Raw genomic sequence first — 18,421 nt, 5'->3', positions numbered from 1 at the left:
ATTTAATCTTTTTAGTTTTTTTTTACCTAAAACATAGAGACTCTGATGTTAATGTGTCTGCATTCAAGCACTTCAGTGGGCTTAAACAGATAGGCCTTTACAGCAGATTAAGTTCATAAAACAACTGACAGCTTTTACCTAAATATAATTTTCAGTTACAATAATTAATCCTAAAATTTGACATTAGTAACTTACTTTTAACAGTGCGCAGGCTCACAAGATCTCCCGGTTCTTACTTGTGAATTCAGTTTATTGGAGACTTGCACTAAATGGTTAATTTGAACCGGTGAGTTGTCTACTCGAGAACTGCTGCAATTGGATCATTCCAATTCGTGAATGAATTGTTTGGTGCGATTTGCAAACTGATTTAACGGGTTCATTGAAAAGAATCAGTTCATTCATGAATCAGACACCACTTCTGCATCTCAGAGCACATGATATATTATAAGGAGTAACGATAAGTTTTATGAAATGTAGTGAAGTAAAAAGTACGATCTAATGCTTTGGAATGTAGTGAAGTAAAAGTTACTCAAAATAAAACTACTCCAGTAAAGTACAGATGCTTGAAAAATGTACTTAACAACTCCCCTAAAACATAATCCTTAAACTTTACAGGCTGTTTTACTTTTCTACCAGCAAGGGTTCTTTTGCGGGGTGGGTGTATGTATGTGTGGCGTAATGGAACCTGGGGTACTGGACCCATTCATAGAGTCTGTGGTTAAATCAGTCACAAGAAAGGGTCCACCAGTAACTTAACTGTTCTCAGTTAAAGTGTGTCTATGTGGTGTCTCAGTTGTTTCAGGAGTTTTAGGTGTTTCTGGGACATGTGAGGTGTTTCAGGGTTCCAGTCAGAGATAGTAATTTTTTTTTTTTTTGTATGATGTACAGTCGGTGGACAATCGAAATGGGTAATACCGCCACATGTACCACCACCACAGGGCTGTGGCGTTAACTGCAAGTCAGTCGTGTTAAAGTTATTCGCGAAACTACCGCCAGGTGGTGCAAAGGCAAGGGTTGCAAACTGACTGTAATTGTAAAATATTGGTTTGTAAACAAAAATGAAACGACAAAGTATAACAACAATAACATTATAATATAACATTGTAACATAAAAAGCATTAAAAAATTTACAGTGTGTTAATTTCAAAACGTGGGATAGTCTTAGGCTACAGTCTATACATCAAAAATTAAAAGAATTGCTATTGTTATTAAACAATCTCTCTCTCTCTCTCTCTCTCTCTCTCTCTCTCTATATATATATATATATATATATATATAAAAACACAGATTAAAAGGTAAATGTTTTCATTTCAGTTCGTTCTTGGCAACAAAAAAAAAAAGAAAAAAAATAGAAATAATTATTATTAACGCTGCTATTATTCTTGATTTTTCAAGAATTATGCCTTTACTGTGTGACCAAAAATGGAGTATTTTCTGTTTCAGCTGTTTGATCACGCTTGTGCCTCACACGCACATATTCATTGGAAACAGCGCAGCCGTTCACCGTGTCATAAGGCCTGAGTAGCGGTCCACTTTTTTTGCTCATTATGATTTTTTTTTCCGTCAATACTGAAACACGCGTGAACTACAAAGCCTATTTTACCTAATGAATAATAGATAAACTTAAAAAGGGGCAACATCACGAATATGGAAACGTTTGGATTTGTCCTGAATGAAAGAGGTAAGCCCAACCTTACCTTATGTTTCGCTTTAAATTATTATTATTTGTTTTTGTTTATAGCTAAGCCTATATTATTACTGTATATACTGCAATTATATTTATCCATTAGAATTATATATTTTATTTAATTTTTTTTGTCTGTTCTGATCTTTAAATTTAAAGGATTTGTTATAAAGTGAGGGGAACAAAAAAATATCCTGTTGGTACATTATAGCATTATTAGGCCTGCCGTTATTATTTCTGAATGTAATAAAATGCGACTTATACATGACATATTTTTTTTCCTCTCAAAAACGTTATTTATTTTTAGCGTTTTTAAAAAACATCCAGCAAAAGAAAATAGGCGATTAATCGGTTAAAATTTGTTGCTGTGGATTTAACAAATTAATCGGTTAAATTTTGTTACTGTGGGTTAATCTAGGCTAAGTTGTTAACTATTTACAAGTTTCGTGTTTGTTTATTTTTTTTTCCATTGCATCTGATAATTACTTTAAGAAACAAAAAAGCCTCCTCCCCCCTAAAAATTTTGCGTATGCACATTCACTTTGTGCGCTCTGGTACAGAACCTGCCTGTGTTGCTCTGTGGACAATTTAAAAATGTTTGATATATAATGGTTGCTGTCCCATTTTATTCAGAAAGTGTACATTTTAAAAACATTTAAATTATATTGTTAGTTTCATGGTAACATGCAATCTTCGGGTCTTCGGTCTTCGGTTACTATACAAGATGCAAGTTAATTTAGGCTATTTAACATGCACTGTGACATTTTCACCCATTTCAACTTATAAACTCCTTGAGATTTTAAAGTCAGTTTAATAGTATTGAGATTCCTGCTGAATCTCATGTGTATATATATATATATATATATATATATATATATATATATATATAAATATATATATATATATATATATATATATATATATATATACACTCACCTAAAGGATTATTAGGAACACCTGTTCAATTTCTCATAAATGCAATTATCTAATCAACCAATCACATGGCAGTTGCTTCAATGCATTTAGGGGTGTGGTCCTGGTCAAGACAATCTCCTGAACTCCATACTGAATGTCAGAATGGGAAAGAAAGGTGATTTAAGCAATTCTGAGCGTGGCAAGGTTGTTGGTGCCAGGCCGGCTGGTCTGAGTATTTCACAATCTGCTCAGTTACTGGGATTTTCATGCACAACCATTTCTAGGGTTTACAAAGAATGGTGTGAAAAGGGAAAAACATCCAGTATGTGGCAGTCCTGTGGGCGTAAATGCCTTGTTGATGCTAGAGGTCAGAGGAGAATGGGCCGACTGATTCAAGCTGATAGAAGAGCAACTTTGACTGAAATAACCACTCGTTACAACCGAGGTATGCAGCAAAGCATTTGTGAAGCCACAACACGCACAACCTTGAGGCGGATGGGCTACAACAGCAGAAGACCCGTCCGGGTACCACTCATCTCCACTACAAATAGGAAAAAGAGGCTAGATTTTGCACGAGCTCACCAAAATTGGACAGTTGAAGACTGGAAAAATGTTGCCTGGTCTGATGAGTCTCGATTTCTGTTGAGACATTAAGATGGTAGAGTCTGAATTTGGCGTAAACAGAATGAGAACATGGATCCATCATGCCTTGTTACCACTATGCAGGCTGGTGGTGGTGGTGTAATGGCGTGGGGGATGTTTTTTTGGCACACTTTAGGCCCCTTAGTGCCAATTGGACATTGTTTAAATGCCACGGCCTACCTGAGCATTGTTTCTGACCATGTCCATCCCTTTATGACCACCATGTACCCATCCTCTGATGGCTACTTCCAGCAGGATAATGCACCATGTCACAAAGCTCGAATCATTTCAAATTGGTTTCTTGAACATGACAATGAGTTCACTGTACTAAAATGGCCCCCACAGTCACCAGATCTCAACACAATAGAGCATCTTTGGGATGTGGTGGAACAGGAGCTTCGTGCCCTGGATATGCATCCCACAAATCTCCATCAACTGCAATATGCTATCCTATCAATATGGGCCAACATTTCTAAAGAATGCTTTCAGCACCTTGTTGAATCAATGCCACGTAGAATTAAGGCAGTTCTGAAGGCCAAAGGGGGTCAAACACTGTATTAGTATGGTTTTCCTAATAATCCTTTAGGTGAGTGTATATATATATATATATATATATATATATATATACACACACACACACACACACACATATGATCAGCATTTAAACACTATAATATACACACAAAAATTATCTGCTTAATGACAGTTATTTTTATTATTGCGAAGTGAGATGAATGAAGAGCGTGTCTGGAGAAGGGAAGTTTGGTTTATCAAGTTAGTGATTTTAGCAACACAGGTTCAAATGCCGATTTGTGGTGTTTTTATTTATATATATATATATATATATATATATATATATATATATATATATATATATATATATATATATATAAAATAATAATAAAATAATATATTAAATGATTAATACAAATTTGTTCGCTGGTTTATGTTATACCATTTTTATTTTATTTTAGATAGAGCGTGTCTATTTTACACCAAGCAACCAATAGCGACTGAATTCAGTTCAGTTGGAGGGGGTTGGCGTAGTTCGTAGTTCTGTATAGCTTGTGGGGGTTGAAAAATAAAGGTGTGAATCTCCTGCTCTTTCATATGGACAGTGTCTGACGAGGTTTTCAGACTTGCAAAGCAGGTTTAGGCAAAGTGTTTTCATGCCTCATTGGGTTTGGCTTTTCCAATTTTTGCAACTGCATAGGCCTAAAGAGTATTACATGCAATATAATATGTTTTTGTTATATGTTAACTTCTGAGAGAGAGACAAAGAAACTGGCGAAAGAGACGCACATCTGCATCAAAGAGACAAAAACTTTTGTTCTTAATGTATAGCCTATGCTGCTTTGTACTATTTTCAGTTTTAATTGTATGCAGCAACGCTGCATTCGTTTTGGTAATACAAATGTAAATATATATTGCAGTAATAAGAAACTGTCCCGAGACATCACGTAGACCTAATTTTTTTTCATTATCGGGAAATTTCAGCGTTACTGACTTGACATTCGCAGTCAAAACCTGAAATATAAATTCTCACAGAATATATTTATTACAAATATATTGAACCATCTCTTTATGTTTTTCTCTCATGTATGTAAGGCACCCCAGTTTTAAGTTGTTTCATTATCAGGAAAAAATGGGTGGAAAAAAATGATTGCGAGGGCGCTTCCTTGTCCTGCATGTGCATCAATGATTTTCAGCACAAACGCTTGAATATGAATAGTAAAAGAGCACATTTCTTTTAGGTTACAGTATGGGATCCGCATTAAAAATAAATCTTCACAAGTCTACAACCGAGACAGATTATAGCCTTTATATAGACATTATAGACAGTTATAACCTGTAAATTAAAGGATATTTGACGTTTTAAAATGATCTAACGGCTGATGCTGCTCCAATTCTTTGATTTTGATTGTTTTAATAAATCTCTTTCACATGAAATAATAAAGATACAAAGCAGGTTAAGTTAGATATTATTGTACAAATAATTATGAAATGCTATAGACTGCGAATAAGATTGCAGTTTCACATTTTGCATATGCATTACAAAGTTAATTATTTTCAGCATCATGCATACCATACAAATCTTGCACTCTGATATTTTAAGAAAAAGAAAGAAAGTAAAGAAGGCTCCCTTTAAAATCACTGAAGTTGTCAATTAATGAAGCTATTTTTTACATCGTGTGCACTTTGTTGATTATAATGGGAGAACTTGAGTTTAAACGTGAGGACATTTTATTAATCCATCCATCCTTTTCAGATTCAGTGATTTACCTAAATCGTGGCCAGGTTTAATTTATTCATTTCTTGTTTTAGTTTGGCTTAAGTAATGGGAGCGAAATTATTCAGTGCCTCACGTTTTACTAAAATAATGGAAATAAATTATAAAACAGGCAACAATTTTTTAATCAGTGTACAGATGGATATCTTTTCCCCAAGTAGTTATCTGTCAAAATAAATGACAGGTAACAAATAACAAAGTATGTGTGTGTTATATTCTGTTTTATTTGTTCTAAGAAACGAACATAACTTATTAAGTAGGCTACTAAAGTTTCATCTGTGAATATTAAATATTTTACCTACAGTGTTTTTCTTTCATTTTCCTCTGACTGCAGCTGTCAAATGTATCACACCAGCGAGGCAAAGCTGACGGCTATTTGTGGAATTGTGCTTTGATGTGTTTGTTTGATAACTTGTGGTTAAAGCGCCACTCAGCGGTCAAAAGCTGCAAACTTGGCCACCTACTGTATGACCTGTGTTCAAGAGCTTTTCCGACAACTGTGGCTGATTAACTTAACTTGCAGACTTTGTCCAGAATGTAGGTCAGGTAGATTATGTGCTGAGTATTGTCGGTTGTAGAAGTACAGATATGCCTGTTTGAGTTGTTTGTTTGTCTTTCATTCTGACTTGTTTGTAATCAGTTGGACTTGGTAGCTGGTTCTTTAATAGTATCAGAACTGTTGTTCTGATCTGACGTCTTATCATTAGTTGAGCTGGGCTCAACCCTGTTGTATTGAGAGGTGTAGCACAATAGCTCAAAAGAGCTAGCTGTGGATCTGTCTGTCTTGGCACCCTTTTTACAATAGCAACACTTCTTTCAGTGGCACCGTCAGCCTATGGGTAGGGAGGGCTGGAAGTAGTGTAAGTGAAATTGTATGTTGTTTTGAACTCCGAAAACTCAGTTCACTAGATGTGAACTGAGTAGCATTGTCTGTGACAAGCTTGTATGGGATCCCCACCAAACTTACATAGTTTTCAGATGCATTATCACCTGCTGGCTTGAAACAGTTTGCAGATGTGCAATCTCGATATCATGAGAATAATAGTCCATGACTATCAGGTATTTCTTAGGCGAGTGTGATTTCACCAAGTACAACATGTTCCTGGATCAACATCCTTGTTGATCCTGGAACAACATTCCAGTCAACCAATCAGAATTGACATATAACTTTTCAGGAAATATCTGTTTTAGGCTTACAATCAGGGTTAGGTGTTTCTACACCCTTGTTAATCAGCTATCATTTCACACTGATTTTAGGAATAAATTATGGGTAGGGTTAGGTTTTGGGGTAGGGATTGGGTTACGTCTATATTTTTGGACAATAATGTTGATCCAGGATCATCAAAAGATGTTGATCCAGGAACATGTCATACTTGGCAAAATCACGGCAACCTATTTCTTACCATCTAGTTCACAGATGTCCATAGCGATATTTTGCCACGGGCCATCGGGAAGGGATGAAATTATCAGGAGCTCTCTCTTTTGTGTCCGCTTGTAGACTTGACAGAACTCATATGTCTGTACTGTTTTTGTGATGTCCCTGCCTATTCCAGGCCACCATACTGACATACACTGAACAAAATTATAAACGCAACACTTTTGTTTTTGTCCCCATTTTTCATGAGCTGAACTCAAAGGTCTAAGACTTTTTCTATGTACACAAAAGGCCTATTTCTCTCAAATATTGTTCACAAATCTGTCTAAATCTGAGTTAGTGAGCACTTTTTCTTTGCCGAGATAATCCATCCACCTCACAGGTGTGGCATATCAATTTAATGTTAATTTCTCTACCATAAGCCGTCTCCAAAGGCGTTTCAGAGAATTTGGCAGTACATCCAACCGGCCTCACAACTGCAGACCATGTGTAACCACACCAGCCCCGGACCACCACATCCAGCATCTTCACCTCCAAGATCGCCTGAGACCAGCCACCTGGACAGCTGCTGCAACAATCGGTTTGCATAACCAAAGAATTTCTGCACAAACTGTCAGAAACTGTCTCAGTGAAGCTCATCTGCATGCTCATCATCCTTATCGGGGTCTCGACTTGACTGCAGTTTGTCGTCGTAACCGACTTGAGTGGCCAAATGCTCACATTCGATGGTGTCTGGCACTTTGGAGAGGTGTTCTCTTCACGGATGAATCCCGGTTTTCATTGTACAGGGCAGATGGCAGACAGCGTGTATGGCTTCATGTGGGTGAGCAGTTTGCTGATGTCAACATTGTGGATCGAGTGGCCCATGGTGGCGGTGGGGTTATGGTATGGGCAGGCGTATGTTATGGACAGCAAACACAGGTGCATTTTATTGATTGCAATTTGAATTTACAATGATACTGTGACGAGATCCTGAGGCCCATTGTTGTGCCATTCATCCACAACCATCACCTCATGTTGCAGCATGATAATGCGTGGCCCCATTTTGCAAGGATCTGTACACAATTCCTGGAAGCCGAAAACATCCCAGTTCTTGCATGGGCAACATACTCACCAGACATGTTACCCATTGAGCATGTTTGGGATGCTCTGGATCGGTGCATACGACAGCATGTTTCAGTGTCTACCAGTATCCAGCAACTTAGCACAGCCATCGAAGAGGAGTGGACCAACATTCCACAGGCCACAATCAACAACCTGATTAACTCTATGCGAAGGAGATGTGTTGGACTGCGTGAGTCATATGGTGGTCATACCCGATACTGGCTGGTTTTCTGTTTGTACTTGCAGACTAACTGGAGATCTGAATCTTGTTATGTGGCTTTCCTTATGGTTTAATCTGTATCCACTCACAGGCTTAGTGGACAGTACTGCCTTTACAAACACTGTCATGTCACACTCTGTGTCAGATTCGCCCTGATGAATGGATTTCTGGAAAGAGTGTCTGCCACTACAACCTGTTTGCCTGGCACATGCACTGCTTTGACATTAAATCTCATCAAGTGCATCAAGTGCATCCGTTGGCATCTTAAGGGAGCTTTGTCAACGTCATATGTGTTTATCAAGGGCACAAGTGGCTTATGGCCAGTCTGGAGATCAAATTTGTCCATACCTTGGAAGTACCATGAGAACAGCTCAAATGCCCACACACTGGCTAGGCACTTCTTCTCGATTTCTTTTAAATTATTTGAACAAAAAGCAATAGGACGTAGTCAATTTTCCTGCTCTTGAAACAGGGCAGCCCCTAGGCCATAACTGCTTGCATCCACACTGACTACTGTGATCCTGTTTGCATCATAGAACACTAGCGCTGGTGCTGTAGTCAACATGCTCTTGACCCTGTTATATGCTTGTGTCTGTGCCATATCCCAGGTCCACTCAGTGTCACCCTTAAGTGAAAGTCGTGAAAGTGAAAGTTGTGACATTTGTCAAGTATGGTAACCCATACTCGAAATTGGTGCTCTGCATTTAACCCATCCAAGTGCACACACACAGCAGTGATAAGTGAACACACCGTGAACACACACCCGGAGCAGTGGGCAGCTATATCCAGCGCCCGAGGAGCAACTGGGGGTTCAGTGCCTTGCTCAAGGGCACTTCAGCCGTGGGTATTGAGGGTGGAAGAGAGCGCTGTTCATTCACTCCCTCCCACCTACAACTCCTGCCAGCACTGAGACTCAAACCTGTGACCTTCTGGTTACAAGTCCAATTATCTAACCATTAGGCCACAGCTGCCCTTAAACAGCTTTTCCCAGGTAATTTATCATCCCTAAGACATGTTGCAGTTCACTCAGAGCTTGCATCCAGTGGAATCTGCCAAAATCCACTAGACACATCTAAAGTGGAGAATATGCATGCATCAGACAGTTATGGTAAGATATCCTCAAGTGTGGGCAGAATAAATCTCTCACGCCTTGCTGCTTCATTCAATTTTTTTAAGGTCAACGCAAATTCTCACCTTATCATTTTTCTTTATCACAGGCACCATTGGTGCACACCAGTCGTTTGCTTCATTAACCTCTTCTATGATTCCTGACTTTAGCATATGCTGCAGCTCCTCTTCAACTTTTGGCAATAAAGGAAAGGGGACTCGAAGAGGTGTAGAGAGGCTGCATGGTTTAGCATCCTGTCTGAGCTCAATTTTGATTAGCTCACAATCTAGCAGTCCAAAGTCTCCGAAAACACTGTCCTCAGTGCTAATTAAACTGCTGACCAGTTTAATTTCAATGTTCCACTGCCTGGCCTAATATCCCTTTCATCTAGGAGGAGGAAAAATACAATTACATGATAGACAACATTGTTATTGGATAATGGCCATCTGCTGTTTGTTACAAGAATAGCCAACAAAACAATTACAAATGAGGGCTGTATTACATTACCTCTTTCACAATAACATCTTGCATGTTTACATGCACACCAGTAAGCTGATATCTCACAAATATCAGCTTATTAAAATGACCAGGTCTCCCCGCTTTCATGAACATCAGTAACCTGACAACGCAAGTGAGCTGTGTTAACATGACTTAATTAATAAAACAGGTTATTTCCCTTTAGTGACGTCAAAATATAATCATTTGCATATCTGACTCCAATTATTCCATATGTTTGTCAGTTGTGATGTTAAATAAAGCTTGCAACATGTCAGCTTGAAATTTACTGTAGCGTGAACCAGACAAATTAAAGATTCGATCGGGAGCCTGGTTGAAACATGAGCCGAATTCCACAGAAAGGAAGGATGTTGTAAATCAACTCCCAGCACCACAGTCTGATAACTGACTCTTTCACAGAACAGCTTTCAACATTAACACCATTAGAACAATTATTGACAATTTCAATTCGAAGAAGAGATTGTCTAATTTGGGGCAAGTAATCCAAGAGATGGACAGTCTGAGCCTCACATGTAAAGCCATGAGAGTAAACAAGATCGTTGGATTGACTTCCCCCCACCTAGCAGAACCAGACTGAAATTCCTAAGGAGACCTGTTAACCCCTCTGGTCTTCACAGGACGTATCCTTACTTCCCAGAATGGCACAGAGAATGCCTTCCAATGCATATATGCACCAAAATGAACTCAAAAAAGACTTCTAAATGGATATCAGTCCATTGCTTAACTCCATTTTATACCTGTAACCCACACATTTTACTTTAATGTTTCTAATCACTTATTGTGTATGTCTTTTTAAATAACTCTTGAATAGCTTAAGGGATCATATTCATGTTTAGTATGTGTGTGTTCGAATATTCTCGCTTGAAACGTTTCTGACCATCAGTTATTTGTCAAATGTATCATATTCTTGTTATAGGAATCATGTCCAAATTATACCCTGCAAGAGCGGGAAAATTTGGACCACGAGCTTGATAAGATAACATATGATTTATGAATGGGTGGGACAGACAATGCAACACCCTGAGAAAAGACGGTATCTAATTGGTCAAGACAACATTTGAGGTGTGGCCAAAATGCCAGTTTAAATACTCAGGACACCATCAAATCATGCTTTTAGCTTTGCTTGTAGTTTAGCTTTTAGTCATGCTTTGTCATCACTTTTAGCGTTCTTCGAGTGCCGTTCCAGCGTGCTTCGGCCTGCACGCCTGCTGCTACTTAGCCACGATGAGAAGAAAACACCACCTAGTCTCGTCAAACTTTACTTCTTTTCTTTTCCGTTTGAGAGTTTCGTGTTCTGAGTTAAGTTTTGTAACGCCGTGTCTCCGAGTCTGACCTCGCGTGCCCGTCTGAAACTACAACCAGCCCACAACTCTGCATCTTCAGCCAACGCCCAACCACGGGCTTTCCAAGACGTCACTTCAACGACTACTGAACTTCCAGCCAATCAGCAACTTCGTGAAACCACCTTTTCAGCGACAACAAAGGGAGCCCCGTTAAACAGGCAACGCAAGTAACCTCCAGACTCACATCTGTACTGGTGTTATCTAATATAATTTTAACCTCATTGAGGAACTCAGTGCGAGGGTTAATTAAGTGATTAAATGGTTGTTCATGTCTATGCAATTTCACGTATTGCTGTAAACTTGGGATTTCACATTTTCATTCTCTTAAACTCACTCTTTCCTAACGTTCTATCCTCCTGCAACTTGTGTGAATGTGTGAGTGCGTGTGCTTATGTGTTAGATTAGTTTATATGTCTTAGATTTATCTAATATAAGCCTTATTTATATTGAAAAGAGAAGTATCTTGTGTTTTGTGCTCACAAGTTAATGTCTTAAACTGCCGATCTTGTTACTGTGCTAATTAATAGTGTTTTCACTATACTTTGGATATTAATATCCAGCGCAGATTTGATGTTAAACGGCTCGTTCAGTGAATCGCTGGCCGTTTCATTGATCAGCCCTGAAACAGTGATTCTGTTCAAATTCCCTTTAAAATCTTAAATGATTCCCTTTGAGCTAAATTGACCTGTTTCCCTTACAGTATTATTGGTGGAGCGAATGCGGGCAGTTTAATCTAAATTGTGAGCATAAACCAAGTTATTTAATCTTTTCTGTTGCTGCGGATGAAAGATGAGAAGCTGATTCGAGACGTGTGTGTGTGTGTGTGTGTGTGTGTGAACCGTGACGTAAGCAGCGCGCGACAGCTTGAATAGAATGAACGCAGAGGAGGCTGTAAATCAAGTCCGCCTCTTCATTGTTAAACGGCAGTAAGTGAACTTAAAGTTAACATCTGAGATCGTACAATAAGGTAGAAATTGAGCGTGTTCCTCATTTTTGTAATGCCTTGTTTATAGCTAAATTGATTTCACTGCGTGTTCCAGTGCCTCTCAAAAGCTATACTCCCAGCAGGGAATCTCAGTCACTGTTTGCTGAACGGAGCTAAACTGCTGTAACGTTAATTCAAAGGGAAATAAATCGGTGAATAAAGAATAGTGTTGAGCGTGTTCCTCAATCTATTTATCAAAGCCTCTTTATTCATAGCTTGATTGCCAGTGCGTGTTCCACTGCTGAATCACATGCTATTCGACTCCCTGGGTTAATATTAGAGAATAATGTTTCCCTGTTCACAAAGTGAATGCAATCTCGCTTAACACTGCATGTGTCCGAGTGTGATGGGAGTGTTTTAAAAGCTTGATCAAGTAAATTTTAAGTTTGTACCAACAGCGAAGAAAACCTGTTGTGTTTGTGTGTCCAGAGAAACTGGCATGAAGATTTCAGATCCGCCGAGATCGCCCTCACTTTTCCCTTAACTACAGCAAGAAGCTGCTATTCGAATTAAGTTAAAGTTAACTCTATACGAACTGAGAGTTTAAGCGCCACATCGCAAAACCAACTAAACGCGGTGTTGTTATTTGTACAGTGTTGAAATGCGCCGACATTTCATGTAACATGCTTAACTGTACTTGCAATGCAATGATTCATGTGCTAGTCCACTAGAGTTTGTTTTGGTTGCCACAGTTACGACCGTGACACGGAGGTCTTAACATACTTCCGGAGCAACTTCGAACTGCGCACGCGCAGCGCATCGACGCTAATGTAAACAAACTCCACGGTGTTCCTAAGCTAACGAAACAGTTGTATTTACATTGAAGTCTATGCTAAAGCCACTAGCCTCAAAGGTTAGCCGTTAGCATTAACATCCAGTGGTTGAATAGTGTCTGTTTGTGCAACGCTAAAGTGATTTAACCCTTTAGACATCTCAACTAACACTTGTTGGTCTCTTTCTCTCTCTTATTTCTCTCTTTTCTCACGATACCATTTATTGGCATTTTACTAGAAAGGGAAATACTAACTCACAATTATTAATTGTGTCATATCCAAATTTAATTGAAACATTAAATTTATTTGGAATCATTCAAATTTTACCCTTAGATCATTTCATATGATCATTACTTCTAGTATTCTCTTTTGGGCCTTATTATTTTAGGTACAAATAAGACTTGAACTTTGAAAGTTTAAACTTGTTCTACCTAATTTATTTATTACCCATCTGAATATATTCTATTCAGACTTGTACTTATTTTATTGCGTTTTACCCCTCTTTCTTCCTATTTTGGTTATACACTTAACCACTATTGTTTTATTTATTGATTTCCTCCTTTATTTAATTTCATTTTTGCTTATTTTGCCCATTTATTACTTTTTAATTTGACCTTTTCTTACCATTTCTTTCCTCTGTGTATCCTAGCTTGGGAACGACACACCTGAGCCCTAAAAGGAGACATTGTTATCCCTCTCTACGAGTTTAAATAAATTAGAAAGACAACTCTCTTTCACTTAAAGTTTATTTTGTTTGATTAGTTGTGCAGCAACTAAAACAATGCTCTCCTCGTAGTTGAGATAACCGCTACTGAGACTTACCATCTCCGTCCTCTCTCTCCTTTCCTTTCCTCTTCACTTTTAACATTTGTAGGGACATGTAAGAACCATCAATCAATTCTAAGTGAATGAAATACACAATCTTGTCAAAGACAAATCACCCTTATGAATTTGATTGTAATTAACCTCTCCTTTGTTCTTCCTAACCTCCCTACATTTGGAAACGCAATCCAAGTTTTAGCATCTCATCCAACATTGAGATCAATTTAATAGAGATACGTGTTGAACAACTGTTGCCTTCGCAGCTCCCTGGTGAGCGGTCCAACTATAAGGTGTATGGTGTCAATCCTGTCAGACTAAGGAAAGAGATATCAGCATTATTATTGTATTCTTTTGTCCAAAACAAGAGATTTAATAATATTGTTTACCTTCTTGATAACATTTAATTGGAAAAAAATAATTTTCCTCATTTGAAAAACAGAAATTTTTGCTTGTCATTGAATTTGTTTTTCACCCCTTTCTCTCTTTCCCTCTTCCTCATTAGAGTGACAAAGTCTTCGCATCTCTAGTCTACTTAGACACCCTGAGACCAACACAGTCATCACCACACTTCACTAGTGGTTCACAATCACTGATACAACACTTAGTTGTCCCACCACACATAGGCTTTTACTCCACACAGATCTGTGTCAGTCTCTTTTCTCCCCAGTGTGCAAACATGCCGCAGACTGCAGACCCCATCACCCATGGGGAAGATGTGAACACTTGGCTGAGAGGCATGACAGACAGCCTCACCCCCAAGACATTTGAACTGTTATTATTTTTAATAATAATTCTAATCCTGAGAAGATTCCTGACACAAGATTCAAGCCAGAACAACAACCACGAGGAGCTAGTCAAGATCACCAGCACCCTAAGCTATGCCTTCACAACCCAGCTGAAACTGAGCGACAAGCACATCACCCACCTTCAAGAGGAGCTGACACGTGCTCAACGTCACATAGACAAGCTGGAAGTGAAAGTTCAAGATCAACTCAAAGCACCCAACGAGAGGGAGCAGGAAACAACGGAACAAGTTAAGAAGCTCCAAGCAGCCCTGGCAGCAGCTCAGCTCAACCAGCAACATGCGACAGCTGCCCAGAGAGACCTGGTAAACAGACTCCAGTATGCCGAACAGCTACTAGAGAAAGACAAGAATGACATCAGAGACAAGAATTCTGAAATCAGTGCTTTGAAAGACCACCTTGAAAGGTACAGAACTGAAATGGACAATCTGACCCAACAATTAGACGATACCAACGATGAGCTCTACATGGTCAGAAAAGAACTCCAATATGCTTACAAGCAGAAACAAGAGCCAAGGAAAGAGAAACATCTCTTAGCCTCATCACTGCTGAGCAGAGCAGAGTCCCACGTCCAAGAACTGGCATATGACGAAAGGAGCGAAGGCCCACAACCTAAAACCTCACCTGCCTTCGCCACACAACCCTGTCCTGCCAACGAAGGAAAACCTCCCGTCCAAGACCATAGAGCTGCACACGGGATGACCATCAAAGACCTCAACAAGCTGTCTGAAAACATCAGCAGGTTCAACCCGAACTCCACAGAGGGCCATGACATCCAGGCTTACCTGCAAGATATCGAATTTCATCTGGAAATGAGACCTCATGTGACTGACAGAGACAGGTTATACATCATTAGAGCCACGTCCAGTCCTGAGGTACGAAACTTCCTAGATCGACAGCCCAGTCAAACAAAGTCAAACTACCAGCGACTTTGTGAGGTCCTGATTAAAGAGTTTACAGACCCAGAGTCTGAACATGGACTGTTAACTGCCTTGGAAACCAAACAAGGTCGACAAGAGACTCCACAAGCTTACTACAACCGACTCCGACAAGCCTACTTTGGTGCACACAACAAGCCTGACCTTGAAGAGGATGTGAACTTCAAAAGCCTCTTCCTAAAGAATCTGCACCCTGGAGTCAGCCACCATCTAGGTGTCATGGCCTGTCCGCGCTCCATGACCATCCAACAGTTGCGTGACCTTACACAGAAGGCCTATAACAAGCAGAAGATGGCCTCAAAGAAAGGTAACAAAACATCCACACTCTTGAACTCTGTCAACAAAGACTCAAGCCTTGCACTGGACGACACCCAGTGGCATCACAACGGCAGAGTCTTCCATCAAGAGCACAGAGAATGTGACACCCATGTCCACAACCGTTTTCAGCCCAACCGCTGGAAAAATCCATGGGACCAGCCACGCTTCTCAAGAAACCAAAAGGATAGGAACAACTGGAAACCTAACCGGACATCCAAAGTTAATCACCTGACTCATCCAAGAGAAAGTCATGTGGGTAAGCGACAACGAAACCCACCTCAGCACCACTCAGATATGCACAGTGCTGAGTATTCACAAGAACATGACAGCTTACCATCAGAAGAAATGGAACAAGTCATGAGACAACTGAAAGAGTTCCTTCAAGACCAGTTTCACACATATGACCACAAAGTTGAGTCATGCTCGCTGTGACCAGCGACAGAATGGAAGGCCGATGATCACCTGGTACACCACATCAGAGATGACAAGCACCTGTTCAACAACCACCCGGAACGAACAAATCTTTCACGGCCAACCGTTGATGAAAAATCTGAGGTACTAAAAAACATCACCTCAGTCACCCAACGCTCACTAACAAACTGTCTAATGAACTCCAACTCCAAGAACCACATTCCTGTCTGTGCAACAGCAACCACCAGAGCACAGAAGGTCAGAAAGTCTGCCACAGCCAGAAGGCATCACAAGAAGAGTGCAACATAGGAGACAAAGTTTTCCAACCCAAGCTTCACACAGCCCTGCCGAACTGCCTCCGACTGTCTGCTAAAGAACTTCCTGCCTTGCTGTACTGACCCCCATTAGACCATGGACACGCCCTCATCCAAGCCAAGGATGCAGAGAGCCAGTCTTCAGTGACATACAAGCAAAAAGGGGTGACAACACAGACTGAAACAGATCTGACCACACATACACTACACCTTTAACACACACAACATTACCTACACCCAGAGGTAACCACATCTACTGAGAACACATTCAACAAACATATTCTTCCCACAGGTAGAATATCCAAATTTTAGTGTAACAAAGTTACATATACCTTCCATGAAGAAACATGCAGCCATCCTCACGATAGGTTATAACATCTGACACTAAGTTAAGGTACATGACACACTAGCTGCACATGACATCCTAGCTCAACAGCAGTTGTAAGCCATGCTAGGAAAACCCACAGCAGCTTTGTTTTGTTTGTTTGTTTTGTTCTTCTTTTACCTATCCTTCTCCTTCCCGTCTTTCCTGAGTAGGTGAAACACCTAGACACCCTGCAAGGGTCGAAGGTCTGATATTAGGATTGACTCACCACACCTAATATCCACCAGCCACTCTAAACTGAATGGAAGCCAGAGAGCTTCATGCATGATAGGTCAACTCATTTCATTGCAAATGATGTTACTAGAAAATTAACGGTAAACGTTTAAATTAAGACAACCTAGAAGAACCAAACAAAGTTAACTACAAATTTGATTTGCGAATCAAAATAAAACAATGATTTCCAAAATGATCTAAATTATCCTCAATGTACTAAACTACATTGACTAATTGAACTTAGCCACGTGTACCTAAATAACCTGATGCCTGCACCAGTACAGTAACTGTCATGGAGGTGTTGTCTTGTTGTTTGCTGTTTTTGTCTGCTTCTTCTGCCTTTGTTTCCTCCAGCGATAGACGATGTCTTCAGCTAAACACCTCGCCGATCGAAGGGGGGTATGTAGCGTGAACCAGACAAATTAAAGATTCAATCGGGAGCCTGGTTGAAACATGAGCCGAATTCCACAGAAAGGCAGGATGTTGTAAATCAACTCCCAGCACCACAGTCTGATAACTGACTCTTTTACAGAACAGCTTTCAACATTAACACCATTAGAACAATTATTGACAATTTCAATTCGAAGAAGAGATTGTCTAATTTGGGGCAAGTAATCCAAGAGATGGACAGTCTGAGCCTCACATGTAAAGCCATGAGAGTAAACAAGATCGTTGGATTGACTTCCCCCCACCTAGTAGAACCAGACTGAAATTCCTAAGGAGACCTGTTAACCCCTCTGGTCTTCACAGGACGTATCCTTACTCCCCAGAATGGCACAGAGAATGCCTTCCAATGCATATATGCACCAAAATGAACTCCAAAAAGACTTCTAAATGGATATCAGTCCATTGCTTAACTCCATTTTATACCTGTAACCCACACATTTGACTTTAATGTTTCTAATCACTTATTGTGTATGTCTTTTTAAATAACTCTTGAATAGCTTAAGGGATCATATTCATGTTTAGTATGTGTGTGTGTTCGAATATTTCTCTCGCTTGAAACGTTTCTGACCATCAGTTATTTGTCAAATGTATCATATTCTTGTTATAGGAATCATGTCCAAATTATACCCTGCAAGAGCGGGAAAATTTGGACCACAAGCTTGACAAGATAACATATGATTTATGAATGGGTGGGACAGACAATGCAACACCCTGAGAAAAGACAGTATCTAATTGGTCAAGACAACATTTGAGGTGTGGCCAAAATGCCAGTTTTAAATACTCAGGACACCATCAAATCATGCTTTTAGCTTTGC

General features: G+C 39.6%; 2 protein-coding genes across 7 annotated transcripts in view; both read left to right on the top strand.

The window, feature by feature from the left end:
• Positions 1 to 18,421, top strand: part of LOC109078806 (serine/threonine-protein kinase PAK 3) — a 323,688-nt gene that overhangs the window by 70,397 nt on the left and 234,870 nt on the right. The gene's annotated exons all lie outside the window — the stretch shown is intronic.
• Positions 14,601 to 15,878, top strand: LOC122144218 (the record flags this gene model as incomplete). Its single annotated transcript, XM_042754949.1, has 2 exons — positions 14,601 to 15,077; positions 15,156 to 15,878. Coding segments are annotated over 2 exons (1,200 nt in total), but the record flags the coding sequence as incomplete, so codon positions are not given.

Source organism: Cyprinus carpio, unplaced genomic scaffold, assembly GCF_018340385.1.
Source record: "Cyprinus carpio isolate SPL01 unplaced genomic scaffold, ASM1834038v1 S000006617, whole genome shotgun sequence".
Lineage (NCBI taxonomy): Eukaryota > Metazoa > Chordata > Actinopteri > Cypriniformes > Cyprinidae > Cyprinus > Cyprinus carpio.
Note: the sequence above shows the minus strand (reverse complement) of the source record. Positions and strands in the feature narration are given on the sequence as shown.